The 13728-nt window shown below is 41.3% G+C and overlaps 2 protein-coding genes across 4 annotated transcripts; both read left to right on the top strand.

Moving 5' to 3' along the window:
- Window positions 1–1331: 1331 nt before the first annotated feature.
- On the top strand, window positions 1332–5311 carry LOC123121913 (serine carboxypeptidase-like 9). Of its 3 annotated transcripts, XM_044542005.1 has the most exons (14): window positions 1332–1554; window positions 1623–1762; window positions 2648–2724; window positions 2810–2935; window positions 3018–3120; window positions 3338–3375; window positions 3511–3612; window positions 3681–3761; window positions 3858–3992; window positions 4100–4171; window positions 4529–4647; window positions 4733–4846; window positions 4936–4981; window positions 5085–5311. In XM_044542005.1, the coding sequence occupies exons 1-14, from the start codon at window positions 1418–1420 to the stop codon at window positions 5166–5168; spliced, it is 1374 nt and encodes a 457-aa protein (XP_044397940.1). In that variant the 5' UTR covers window positions 1332–1417; the 3' UTR covers window positions 5169–5311. The 3 variants fall into 3 exon arrangements, with proteins under 3 accessions (XP_044397940.1, XP_044397941.1, XP_044397942.1); XM_044542006.1 differs by lacking the exons at window positions 3858–3992; window positions 4100–4171; XM_044542007.1 differs by lacking the exons at window positions 3681–3761; window positions 3858–3992; window positions 4100–4171.
- Window positions 5312–7159: 1848 nt separating this feature from the next.
- On the top strand, window positions 7160–11839 carry LOC123121915 (serine carboxypeptidase-like 7). The gene is made up of 14 exons (XM_044542008.1): window positions 7160–7433; window positions 7510–7649; window positions 8839–8915; window positions 8995–9120; window positions 9202–9304; window positions 9527–9564; window positions 9713–9814; window positions 9882–9962; window positions 10049–10183; window positions 10311–10382; window positions 10919–11037; window positions 11118–11231; window positions 11473–11518; window positions 11627–11839. Exons 1-14 carry the CDS (start codon window positions 7300–7302, stop codon window positions 11708–11710), a joined length of 1371 nt encoding a protein of 456 aa, XP_044397943.1. The 5' UTR covers window positions 7160–7299; the 3' UTR covers window positions 11711–11839.
- Window positions 11840–13728: the final 1889 nt, after the last annotated feature.

Below are 13728 nucleotides of genomic sequence, written 5' to 3' on the forward strand. Positions count from 1 at the left end.
TGATATATGTGCATGAAAGGAACATGCGCCGTCATTGTGTCTCGGTTTCTGCATCTGTCTGTGCCAAAAACAAGAGTAACATGTGCACAGCTAATGCCGTCTATTGCTTGATGAGGGGGTGAGAACATGATTGTGCATTTTTGAAGGCGAAGATGCAAGCAGCCGAGTCCTGCTCCGAGTTGATTGCTTTAGTATTTCCCTGTGTACGATCATGGAGGCCGGAGTCAACAAAATGTGCAAAGAGGGCGGCGCTGTTGTCACCTTTTGATGTGACAAAAAGGCTAGAGTTGATAGCTTGCCATAGAGTGCTCCATTGCACAGTGTCAGCAGGCGCCAGTGGTGAGCACGCGACCTCTACCTTGCACATGTGTGCCCGACGTATCGAACAGGCATTCATGTCTTGCATCAGGACGGCGTGGGTGGTGTTGAGTTCCAGGCTCCATTACAAGGCATGGACATAGCGCTGGCTTTGGTGTGGAGAGGGCAACTCGGGTGGCGAGGAACAGGCTGCCGCACCTGGTTCCGTGGGAGCCGAGCTCCTTCCGGTGAGAAGAACAGAGAGACACAGAGATGCGTTGGGTGGGGTGGGGGGGGGGGGGGGGTAGGTGAGAACAGGTGGGGGTGATGTTGAGGGGATAGTAATTTTCAAAACGTGACACGATCGTAAAAGGTGGCACACATAGCGCGGCGGGTAGCTGTACCGCAGCGACGAGAATCTCTGCTGCACCGAGAACTAATTAGGGGCAAACTTACATTATCGTGCATGTGTGTCGTGGTTAAGTGCGTGGTTACCTGATTGCTTATATAAATTAAAAAATGCCCATGAAATTAAGTTGCGGTAATGTGCTAACTGATGTTATGACACATTGAAAAAAAGATCGATTCATTTTGCAACCCTCTGAAAACGCCATCATCAAGACGCAGAAAACGAAAATGTGTGCCACGATTACACTTCTGCCTCCGTTTGCTCTCATCTGGCCACGACTCGGCCACGAGGGCCACGACCGCCTGGTACACATCTACAAAAAGTGTGTAGATTCAGTACTGCATCGTCAAGACTTATGCGTACATGTCAGACAGGCTGTAAGAGCCCCTAGGTGCCTTGCATGTGGGTGGGCCAGCGCTGGGCAGATACAAGCCAAAAATAAATCGAATACGCCCTCTATACACTGGCAGCGGGAATCTAGATGGGCGCGCGACGGCAGGGATAGCGGCCTGCCTATAGCGCGGCCACCAAACGCATTTTTCGGTAATCACTTTCCCTACCCTTCCTATCATGCTAGCTGGAATCACTGATCGCTTTCTGATGACCCACCTCCATAAGTTAGATACCGGAAACCTCGGATACTACTGTACATTCGGAGCCGAGCTGTATAAGGTCCACGACCGACGAGGGAAAGAGAAGCCGTTGGACACCATGGATAAGGCTTCCCTGGTTCTCCTGAGTCTCGTCGTTCCCTTGGTTCTTCTTCTTCTGCCGCTCTCGCGCCCGGCGTCGGTGGTGACCCATCTCCCCGGCTTCCATGGCCGCCTTCCCTTCCGCCTCGAGACCGGGTAAGCCGGAGCACAACCCCTTCCTGCAAGCGTCCATGCTTCTTTGTTTTTCAAGTGCTCTTCTGCAGGTACGTCGGCGTGGACGAGGAGACGGGAGCGGAGCTCTTCTACTACTTCGTGGAGTCAGAGAGGAGCCCCGACACGGACCCGGTGATCCTGTGGATGACGGGTGGGCCCTTCTGCTCTGGCATGGTTTTCTTCGAAGTTGGTGAGGCACTCATGCACCGTTCCTCTTGTGTTTACTAGCTAGCTTGCTAGAAGCTGGCCGCCGTTGCTGTCAATTACTACTACATCAGAGTCAGATTAAGTTAAAGAGTGAAGTTCAGCTTTTATTAATCTCTAATTCGAAGCTAGCTGAGCAAATCGTCTGAGTTTGAAAATGTTTATCAGGTTGTTCGCCTTTTAACGGGGCTGTGAATTTTACAGGATACTCCCTCCGCAAAGATCCCTCTGTAAAGAAATACTAGTAGGAGCAATTGAGCAGTTGACCTGATCAAACTCTCCACAAACTGGATATGCAAAATGATCTACTAGCTGAATTTGGAAAATATGCGAACATCTTGGAATGCTGAATTCCATGGACTTAGTGCACAACTAATTGTACATCAGGTAGTATCTACTCATGGAGCTGGGCTAAAATTAAAAAGAGAAGGGAGGAAAATGGTGTAACAATTAGCGTAAGGGCCCGGTATCATTTGCAAATCTGATAATGTGGTGTCAAATTACAGGATGAAAAGCGTAATTCATTATGCAGAGGCCGATTTATCTCGCCTGTCCTTCTTACTCTTGGCTAGGGCCAAGCTAACAAAGCAACCTAGCAAGACGCACAAATGCGTACAACCTTCATGTTTTAGACAGTGAAAGGCATTTTGCTAGTCTCTACTCTAGATGACTGAATGCACAGACAATTTTTTGCTGAAAACGAGCTTGTAATTTTTTTAAAAAAAGTGAAGAACACTATGTCATGTTTTCCCAATTTTGCTCAACTAAAATAACTAGTTTATCCCACCGAGCACCTCCATAGTGCTTTCGCCACCAGGTTGATCTTTATTCATATTTTATTTTAATAACGCCAGTGATATTTGCTCCGCAGGTCCTATGAAATTTGTGTTGGCACCTTATAATGGTAGTTTGCCACAATTGGCCTATAATCCCTATTCATGGTCCAAGGTGAGATACTATTTAATCTTAACATTGATGACGTCCCTCTCTACGTCTCCGTTCAAGTAAGCATAACTTATATTCAGAATTTCAGACAACAAGCATCATCTTGTTGGATTCACCAGTTGGTACTGGTTTCTCGTACGCTCGTGACGTGGAAGGTTATCACGATATTGGGGATTTCTCCTTTTCTATGCATGTCTTAATATTTCTCAACAAGGTGAAACCAATGTCTCTATGTACTTCAATTGAAGTTGAAAAAAAAAGTGTGATTCTCTTATCGTCTAATGCATTTGATGCAGTGGTTTACCGATCACCCACACTACCAATCCAATCCTTTCTTTGTTGGAGGAAGTTCATATGCTGGAAAGATGTCTCCAATTATCGCACAACACATTTCGCAAGGTAGGTCTCGACTCTGGATACAGATTCTAAAATAAATAAGGGCATGATAATCTGGTAATTCCAATTGCAGCAAAGAAAATTTAAGATAAAAATTTGTAGGACTTCATCAGGATATGTAGTCAATAATCAAATGTTCCAATTCTAGTTTGGAGTTGCTTGTGATTGATCATGGCCTCATCTCCTATTAGTTCTAACATGATCTTCCTTTTGGCTTCAGAAATCGAACTGGGGAAGCAACCCAAGATTAATCTCAAGGCAAGTAAATTCACTAGGCTTCAAGCAACTAATTGGTTTCATTTAATAAACTACAATAAGTGATGGTAATGAATAAAAGGTGTGTTTTCATCACCTTTTGTTCTTTGTTGTGTTAATTAATTCAACTATTTATAGGGCTATGTAGTCGGCAACCCTGTTACAGGCTCAGATTATGATGACAATTTCAGAGTACCATATGCTCATGGTGTTGGGATTATATCCGATCAACTATATGAGGTAATTCCACATTCACACGCATCCATAAGATGCAGTGGTAACACTATTTTCCTTTTCCTTTTTCAAAGGCTGCAATTCGGAATTGTAAAGGAAGCTATATAAGACCGACAGACAAAATGTGTGCCAGGGTGCTAAACACTTTCCAAAATGTAAGATTTCTATTACTACTACTAGGTTCCAAAATTACTTATACGAGCTGCCATTGGACTTGAGTATATTATATTGGTTCCTTGTATTAATTGCAGCTCGTGTCTGAAATTGATGTATCACAAATCCTGGGTGTCAATTGTATAAGGGGTATGTTAACACATAGATTTCTATCAGAAGAATACATTCAACTAAGTGACCCGTCTCCCGAGCAACCTACCTTAGATTGTTTTGTAAGTTATTCCCTAGGGTGATCATTTTAAAGAAGATTCACTTTTATTTCGATATGAATTTCATGTCTGCATTCTGATGATGTGAATTTTGGCCTTCTCATGTGTAGTCATACCGTTACTACCTATGTAATATTTGGGCGAACGACGATTCCACGAGAGAAGCTCTTGGGGTGAAGCGGGTAACCAATCATATATGACATGTTTCCCCCCTTTATAATAAGTCTCCATACATATTCTAAAAAACTATATGCATACATGGTCAAGTAGCTAGCATATGAGATATTTGATTTGCTTTGTCGCCAGATCGCAATGCTAGTTTAGCTGGCCTTTCGACACAATGCAGTCTGGAAGGTTGACTAAATGATCCAAGAATTGAGTAACATAGCCGCTTCACATGGTTGCAATTCAGACCCATAGAAGTAAATGATGTTATGTGACATATTGGAGTTTCTAGCTGTATTAAGAGTAGACGATCGAGGCACCCTAACCTTTGTGTAACATGGTCCAATCATCATTGAAACAATGCATCCATTTAGGGAACAATCGGAGAGTTTGTAAGATGCAAGAAAAGTATCCCATACACATCCGAGGTCCCCAGCAGCATAAAGTACCATTTCAACCTCACAAGCAGGGGCTATCGTTCGCTTGTGTTTAGGTGGAGTATTTATTCTCCTCAGTATTTTACATGTGTTGATTTAAACAGTGTCAACGCGTCTTGAAATCATGACCTCTAAGTGCAGCGGAGACCATGATCTTGTGATACCATTTTTGAGCACGCATGCGTGGATTAGATCCTTCAACTTCTCCGTAGTCGATGATTGGAGAGCATGGCATCTTGATGGGCAGGTTGCAGGGTAAAGCAAACATGTTTCTTCTGTTTACTTTGTTGACATTTCAGTTTTTGGTTACTTGACAAGGAACACATGTGTTGTCTTTGGTGTAGATTTACAATCACATATGCCAACTATATGACATTTGTGACAATAAAGGTACAGTATCTTGTATTTTCCATTTTGTGATATAATGTTACAGATATGATTGGACAGAAGAAAATGTAACACTGCAATAATTATTGGTTAATTGCTTATGTAGGGTGGTGGCCACGTATCCATAGAACACCGACCTAAGGAATGTCTTGCCATGGTTCAGCGCTGGTTGGATAATGAGCCTCTATGATCTGCCCTATTTAGTTTTGTCATTTTCTCCTTGCTCGAATCATGTGGGTTTTTAATGTTCAATAGAAGTTCAGACCTCCACCAAGTATTTTTCAAATGATGGACGAGTTCTATAAAAGATGCACTCGTGGCAAAATTCCTTTACATGAAAGTGTTCCTTTTATCCGTGAACATTGATCGAAGTAATACGATGTTTGGTCACTAAACTTTAAAGGACGCTGCTATGCAGTGGTGTTGCCCCGCAGCGGAGGGTCTGATTATGTCATATTAGCAACACCGCGCTAGCATGCTCATAACAACACACTTTATTTCAAGTAGCAATGTTTACATGAATGGAAAGATGATCTGGCAGATCCGTGAGCCACATATGGCGCCCACCTCAAGAGATGTAGCAATTCTAGCAAGTCTATGTGCCTCATCATTACTTGCTTTCGTGAATTATTCTGTTTCAATATAATACAATAAGCGCCAAGGTGATCGACCATCTTTAGGTCATTTATGACTCCCAAACAGTCACAAGTGATCAGTAGCTTGCTGAAGACCAAATCTTCCCCTATCTTTCAAATACATGGTGAACATTTTTTTTAATGGGAATAGACATTTTTTCACACAAAATGTACATTTTTAATACACCAGGTATATTTTTATATACATGTTTAACATTTTTAAATAGAAATTAACCCTTTTTATTTATTTACTTGAAGTCTACTTTTATTCCATGTAAGTCATATATTTTTTTCTATACATCAGAAACATTTTTTATACTATTAATTTTGTTAAAATACATGATCAAATTTTTTTCATACACATTGTATATTTTTATATACTTTTTTCGTATACATGAGAAACATCTTTTCCATACATATAAAAAATTCAAATGCTTGATTAAAAAATTTCAAAATTTTTATTACCATTTTCAATTGCTTGTTTAATATTTTGTAAATATATGATCAACTTTTTCCATACATATTGTTTATATTTTTGTATACATGAGAAATACTTTTTGTATACACATTTAACATTTTCAAATGCTTCATTAATATTTTTAAAACATTCTATGTAAAGCGGTTTTTATAATATATTTAGAATATTTTCTGAAACTATACAAAAAAGAAAAAAAGAAAAACAGAAAACGTGAAAAAATAAAGGAAAAACGAGGCTGTGGCCTTTGGCTTCCCGCACGCTGGACATAGGCGTGCCTGATGAAAAGCGAGGCATAGTCGTGCCCTCCCGAATGTTGCCGGTGTTGCGCCAAGTTCCTTGCTTGTTACATGAAGCTATGTAACTTTCCTTCCCCATAAACTAATCACGCCCCCCCCCCCCCCCCCCCCCCCCCCCCCCCCCGATTTTCAGGGGATGGGCCTGCCCCTTTGTTTCTTCCAACCAAATCAGCCCACATCAGCTCAGAGTAAGAGTAGCTCCTGCACATTTTGACTAGCTACTTCATTCATCTTTTGTTTCTCAAAAAAAAAAAAAAAACTTCATCCATCCTTTGATGATCAACTGGTGGGTCTCGTTTATTACCGAACTGGGCTGGTGCACCGTGCACGACCAAGTTTAACTCTGAAGCCCTAGATGCCTCTGAGATTAGAGCAATATCCGTCATAAAAAATCCATCGGAATTCTCCCTAATGATCCAGACACAGGATCTTCAAACGGTCAGAGATCTCCTCGGGACGATGCGCCTAGCAGGAAAGCAGAGACACTAGAATCGATGTCGCGATTAAATGTACATGTACTAGTAAGTTCCAGATCAGGTGATGGTAACTACTTACGTGGCCCTTGGTACGTTTCTTCCTGTGATCTGCGAGGGTGGCATGCATATTCTAATCTACTGTACCAGTACAAAACTTACCAAAAAAAAAGGCTACCCACCCCAGCGTACGTGGGCACGTCTCTTGCATGCACACATGCAGAGGAGAGTTGTAATGAAATGGCAGAGTGGCTTGAAATGGCAGGCACAGCACAGATCTAGAGGGAGCGAGCGTCAATACGATTCCTAATTTGTGGTCTGGTCACGTCAGTCATTACCTCGCAAGATTCGCACCCAACCTGAGCTGTATAAGGTCGACGACGGACAAGGAAAACAGAGATGCCGTTGCACACCATCTCGTGAGAAGCTGTGTTAGAGTATGGCTGCTTCCTTGTTCTTCCTGAGTCTCGTCGTCCCCTTGGTTCTTCTTCTTCTGCCGCTCTCGCGGTCGACGACGGTGGTGACCCATCTCCCCGGCTTCCATGGACGCCTTCCCTTCCACCTGGAGACCGGGTAAGCAAGCTTCTGCCTCTTCCTGCAAGCTTCCATGCTGCTGCTTCTCTCTCTGAGTGCTCTTGTGCTTCTGCAGGTACGTCAACGTGGACGAGGAGACGGGAACGGAGCTCTTCTACTACTTCGTGGAGTCGGAGAGGAGCCCCGATACGGACCCCGTCGTTCTGTGGCTGACGGGAGGGCCCGGCTGCTCTAGCTTGATTTTCTACGAAGTTGGTGAGACCCTCGTCCTCCGCTCCTTTTGTCTCTATGGATGTCTTTTAAACAAAGTTCATATAATTAGTACTCCTTCTGTTTAGTGATCTAAACAATCTTATATTTCTTTACGGAGAAAGTATAATGAAGTTCTTGGTTGTCTGGAAAGGGAAAATTTTGATCCATATACATAATCCAAAACATTGGACTAAAATGTTGACATGGATGTTGAAGAACTGAAACCCATAATAAATATATTCATGAGATCAGTGATCTTACTTGGTACAAATTTTCAACCACCATGTTTGTTGTTTCTGATTCAAAGCTCTGATCGAGTGCAATAATCCACATGCGTGTGGGACCCTTGTTAGTTGTCAAATGGCCCGGGACTTGGTTAAGAGTACCTCTAATTCAATCCCTCAAGCGCCCGCGCACGCATCCGGTCAGTGATCGGGCGTGTCCGTTTTATGCCCCTGTTTGTTCATCCGCGCAGTCACAATCCTTATTTTCTTTCTCATATGTTCGGTCACTTGCACGTGATTATTGAAGATAAAGAGAGAGAAATAAAAGAATGAATAAAGAAAGAGAAAAGGTGATCCGGGGTGGGGTTGTGTCCTACATGACGGAATGCCTGGGCGCATCCGTGAGCCTTATATCCTCCCCATATTTGAGATGGATATGAGGGTTCGCGGACAGCCTGGGCGTATAGGAATGATATGAGGGGTCCGTTGGGTCACGTTTTTTCTTCTTTCTCCTGTTCGGCCACTGACCGGGCGCGTCCGCGGACGTATGAGGCATGGTTTGAGGCGTCCGGCTGTAGATGCTCTAACACCCTTTTAAAAACTGTCGAATGTGACCCTTGTATTTAATTTAATTTAAAAACTATTAAAGTTAAGATATATACCTTTGGAATACAACCTGTGGGAGCAAATCCTTAGCAAGCTATTGAGCATTTTCGTATGCGGGAGTGCATGCAACACTTTATGGTTTAGATAGTGGAAGGCACTTTCTCCCGCCACTACTCTAGATGACTAAACACACAACCAAGTTTTCTACAAAAATTAAAGAACATGATGTCATGTTTGGCTAGATTTGCTCACCAAATAACCAGTTTCTCTCACTAAGCACCTCATGTAGCTTTCACCAATGGGTTGATCTTTCTTTTTTTATGTTTTGCATGAAATATACATTAGTGATATTTGCTTAACAGGTCCTATGAAATTCGTGTTGGCGCCTTATAATGGTAGCTTGCCACAAATGGCCTATAATCCCTATTCATGGTCCAAGGTAAGATATTATTTTATCTTAACATTGATGACGTCCCTCTCTGCATGACTATTCTAGTAAGCCTGTATTTTATATTCAGGTGGCAAGCATCATCCTGTTGGATTCTCCAGTGGGCACGGGTTTCTCCTACGCACGTGATCTTGAAGGTTATCGTGATGTTGGGGATTTGTCGTTTGCTATGCATGTTGTAACATTTCTCAGCAAGGTGAAACTTATCTTTCTTTGTCAAGTATTTGCAGTTGAAAAAATATATGTGTGAATTATCGTCTTATGCATCTTGATGTAGTGGTTTATCGATCACCAACACTACGAATCAAATCCTTTCTTTGTTGGAGGAAGTTCATATGCTGGAATGATGACTCCAATTATCGCACAACACATTTCACAAGGTAAGTCTGGACATTGACTCTAAAATAAACAAGGATATCATAAGCTGGTAATGTAAGTTGTGGTAAAGAAATTTTTAAATACAATTTTGCATTAATTTTCAGTCAATATATGTATATAGTAAATAGACACGAGTGTCCATTCATTTTTGGAGTTCCTTGTGATTAATCATGGCCTCTTATCCTAGTAGTTAGTTCTAACGTGATTTTCGTTTTTTGCTTCAGAAATCGAACATGGGAAGCAACCCAGGATTAATCTCAAGGCAAGTAATTCATCAGGCTTAAAGCAACTAATCGTTATGTCCAAAAAAGAAACTAATTCTTCCATTTTATAAAGTAAAATAAGTGATGGCAATGAATGAAAGGTGTGTTTTCATCATTTGTTGTGTTCATTAATTCAATTAATTATAGGGCTATCTAGTCGGCAACCCTTTCACAGGCTCGGATTATGATAGAAATTTCAGAGCACAATATGCTCATGGTGTTGGAATTATATCTGATCAACTATATGAGGTAATTCGACATTCACACACATCTATAAATTGCAGTGATAATATTTTTTCCTTCTCCTTTTCCAAAGGCTGCAGTGGGGAATTGTAAAGGAAATTATATAAGACCACGGAATAAACTGTGTGACATGGCGTTAAATACTATTGAAGATGTAAGATTCCTACTAGGTTCCAAATTACTTGTACAAGCTAACATTGTACATGTGAACATTATATTGATCCCTTGTATTAATTGCAGCTCATTTCTGAAATTGACGAAGGATATATCGTGGGTATCAAATGTGTATGGGATCTCTTAAGACATAGATTTATGTTAGAAGAAAATGCTCAACTAAGCGAGCTATCTCCTGAACAACCTACCATCAATTGTTTTGTAAGTTACTCTAGTATTTACCAAGGAGTGATTATTTTATAGAAGTTTTTTTTAAAAAAATTATATGAATTTTGTTTTTGCGTTCCAGTGATATGAATTTTGTCTATGGTTGGATTCTCATATACAGGCATACCGTTACTACCTATCCAATATTTGGGCGAATGACAATTCCACGAGAGATGCTCTTGGGGTGAAGCATGTAAAAAATCATATGACCTATTTCCATTTATGCTAAGTATGCATACATATTGCAAAAAATCATACATACATGATCAAGTAGCTAGCATATATGAGATAATTGGTTTGCTTTATTGCCATATCATGTCATCTAAATTAGTTAATTGCAACTAGCAGTGTGGTACAACTCTTATTTTGGATCTGACAATCTTAGTCCATGTTAGTTCTTGACATGTGTATAATAACCCAACGGGGTCGGAATGTTGGTTTAGTAGGCCTTTCGGCACAACGCAGGCTACAATATTGACTAAATGGCCCTAGAGTTAAATAAACATAGCCATTTCAGGTAGCAACATTGACTAAATGGTCCTAAATTGAGCAATATAGTCATTTCACATTGTTCTAGTTCAGACCCATAGAAATAAATGATGTTTTAACAATTTCTAGCTATTGAGAGTAGACATGTGAGAACCACCTTAACCTTTGCATAGTATAACTGTTATAGAACTTCCAAACTTCTGATCATTGTTGACTTGTTGACTCATCGCATCCATCTAGGGAACAATTGGAGAGTTTAAGAGATGCAGAAAAAGTATGCCCTATTCATTTGATGTCTCGAGCAGCATAGAGTACCATTTCAACCTCACAAGCAGGGGCTACCGCGCACTTGTGTTCAGGTGCAATTTTACTCTTGTTGGTATTTACATGTGCTGATTGAAACTTTGTCAATGCCCTAAAATCATCACCTTAAGTGCAGCGGGGACCATGATCTTGTGATGCCATTTTTGGGCACACATGCGTGGATTAGATCCTTCAACTTGTCAATAGTTGATGACTGGAGAGCATGGCATCTGGGTGGCCAGGCTGGAGGGTAAGTTGTGGATATAAGTATCAATAGAGAAGATGAATTTGTGGAAAGAGTACATGCTCTTGTGTATATAAGAAGAGTGATATAATGTTTCTGTTTCTTTTGCTGCCCCATACACTAGGATGTAGAGTAGCGTTAACATAGACCAAAAAGGGTTAACATCAATAGAGAAGATTAATTTGTGGAAAGAGTACATGCTTGATATTTTAATTTTGTTCTTTCGGTTGTGTTGTCTTTGGTGTAGATTTACAATCACATACGCCAACCATTTGACATTTGCGACACTAAAGGTACATTATCTTGGATTTTGCATTCCATGATATAAAGTTACTGATAGGATTGGGCGATAGAAGAAACATTATGACACTGCAATAATTATTGGTTAATTGCTTACACAGGGTGGTGGCCACTCAGCCATAGAGTATCGGCCTAGAGAAAGTCTTGCCATGGCTCAACGCTGGTTGGATAATAAGCCGTTGTGATGTGTTGTATCTACCATGTTCAGTTCATTTGGGTTTTTCATGTACAATAAAAGGCATGGCCTCGAACAACTATGTTTCAAATGGTGGACCAGTTTTTACAAGACGCATGGACGACCAAATTTTCCATTCCATGAAGTGTTTCTTTTATATGTGAACATTGCCAAAAGTAATACAATATTTGGTCACTAAACATTAAAGAACACTGGTACATAGTGCTGCCACCTCGTGGCAGTAGTGGACTAATTACAACATTGTGTGATAGTTCTCCCGTCCCATGCGTTACAAAGAGAGCGGCAACGAGCCAATGAAGACTCGGCCAGGTACCCTCCTCTCCCCTCCCGTGTAGCCCCCGCGAGGCGATGGAAGGGCTTCGTCGATCTCCGTCGTCAGCCTCCCTCCTCCACCATCGGGAATCAGTTATCTAAACTCATGAAGGTAGTTATGACCTAAATGAACTAGTAAGTAGTTGTAGGAAGTTTACGTAGGAATAGGATTTTCATTTTCTTTTCGGAAAAGCTAAAATCCGGACGGCTGGATTTTTGCATCAGATCCGACGACTCGCGCGCCGTCAGATCCTCATCCTGCGCGTGCCATTTCTTCCTTTTTTTCCGCCTGAATCTGGTCGCCCGCAGATTGGATCCCGATTTTCTCTCCTGATCGCATGTTGACCTATACTGCAGTTAAGATCCTATTTTCTCTCCGGCCCGACCGCACGTCAATCACTGCTGCATTTAAGGTGGACCCGCCCACAAATTGAGCTACTGTTGTTTAGGCGGAAGAAAAAATAGTTTGGAATGGGATTCAAACCCACGTCGCCTACGATGCTAGGAAAGCCAACAACCAACTAAGCCAACGCAACTTCATGTAAACCTACCATCTGTTACGTAAACCTAGCATGGTAATCAGCCCATGGCCTTGTCATTGCACTACACACGGTAACATATGACATTTCTTTACCTTCATGATCTTATCTAACAGCCGCTGGGCCTCACCTCGAAGAGCACGGCGCACGGCGTGCAACAGGCCAGGCACAACCCGTTTAGTCGTGTGTCGGCTTGGGCTTGTTACGTGCCAAGCATGCGTGCTTGTGGGCCGGCCCGCGAAAAATGGCCAGGATAAAAGTTGATAACTCACGTACAAACACCGTGTTACTTCATCATAAATAGCACGATAATATACATACTTTAGAGCTGATAACTCAAGTACAAACACCACGGTAACTTTTCATCCTCGTGATAAAAGTTGTTTAAAAATATACCACGATAACTTTCATGTAAATAACATGATAATATACACTTATCAGACGTGATAACTCACGTGCAAATACCGTCGGCCCATGTTCCTAAATTAAGAGGACCATTTACCGATCGCATCCTTGCCCATGTTCCAAAAAAATTTGATAGCTTCCTGTGCTGGATAAGAATCGAACCGTATACCTCAAGTAGTAATCCCTACGACACAAACCACTAGCCCGGCTTCAGACTTGTTGTTTTTGTAACAAGTTTACATGATACTTGTTATTGGTTAATACAAGTTTGAACATTAAAAACAGTGGTTAGGTCAATGATTCCCCCACTAACGTGATTCTTCTGACCTGATTTTTTTGTTGAAACATCCCCCAAAAATGTTGTGTGAATAACATGGTCATGAAGGAAATATGCACTAGAAGCAATAATAAAGATGTTATTTATATTTCCTTATATCATGATAAATGTTTATTATTCATGCTAGAATTGTATTAACCGGAAACTTGATACATGTGTGAATACATAGACAAAACAAAGTGTCCCTAGTATACCTCTACTTGACTAGCTCGTTAAGCAAAGATGGTTAAGTTTCCTGACCATATACACGTGTTGTCATTTGATGAACGGGATCACATCATTAGGAGAATGATGTGATGGACAAGACCCATCCGTTAGCTTAGCATTATGCTCGTTTAGTTTTATTGCTATTGCTTTCTTCATGACTTATACATGTTCCTCTGACTATGAGATTATGCAACTCCCGAATACCGG

The sequence above is a fragment of the Triticum aestivum genome, chromosome 5D (genome assembly GCF_018294505.1).
Source record: "Triticum aestivum cultivar Chinese Spring chromosome 5D, IWGSC CS RefSeq v2.1, whole genome shotgun sequence".
Classification (NCBI taxonomy): domain Eukaryota; kingdom Viridiplantae; phylum Streptophyta; class Magnoliopsida; order Poales; family Poaceae; genus Triticum; species Triticum aestivum.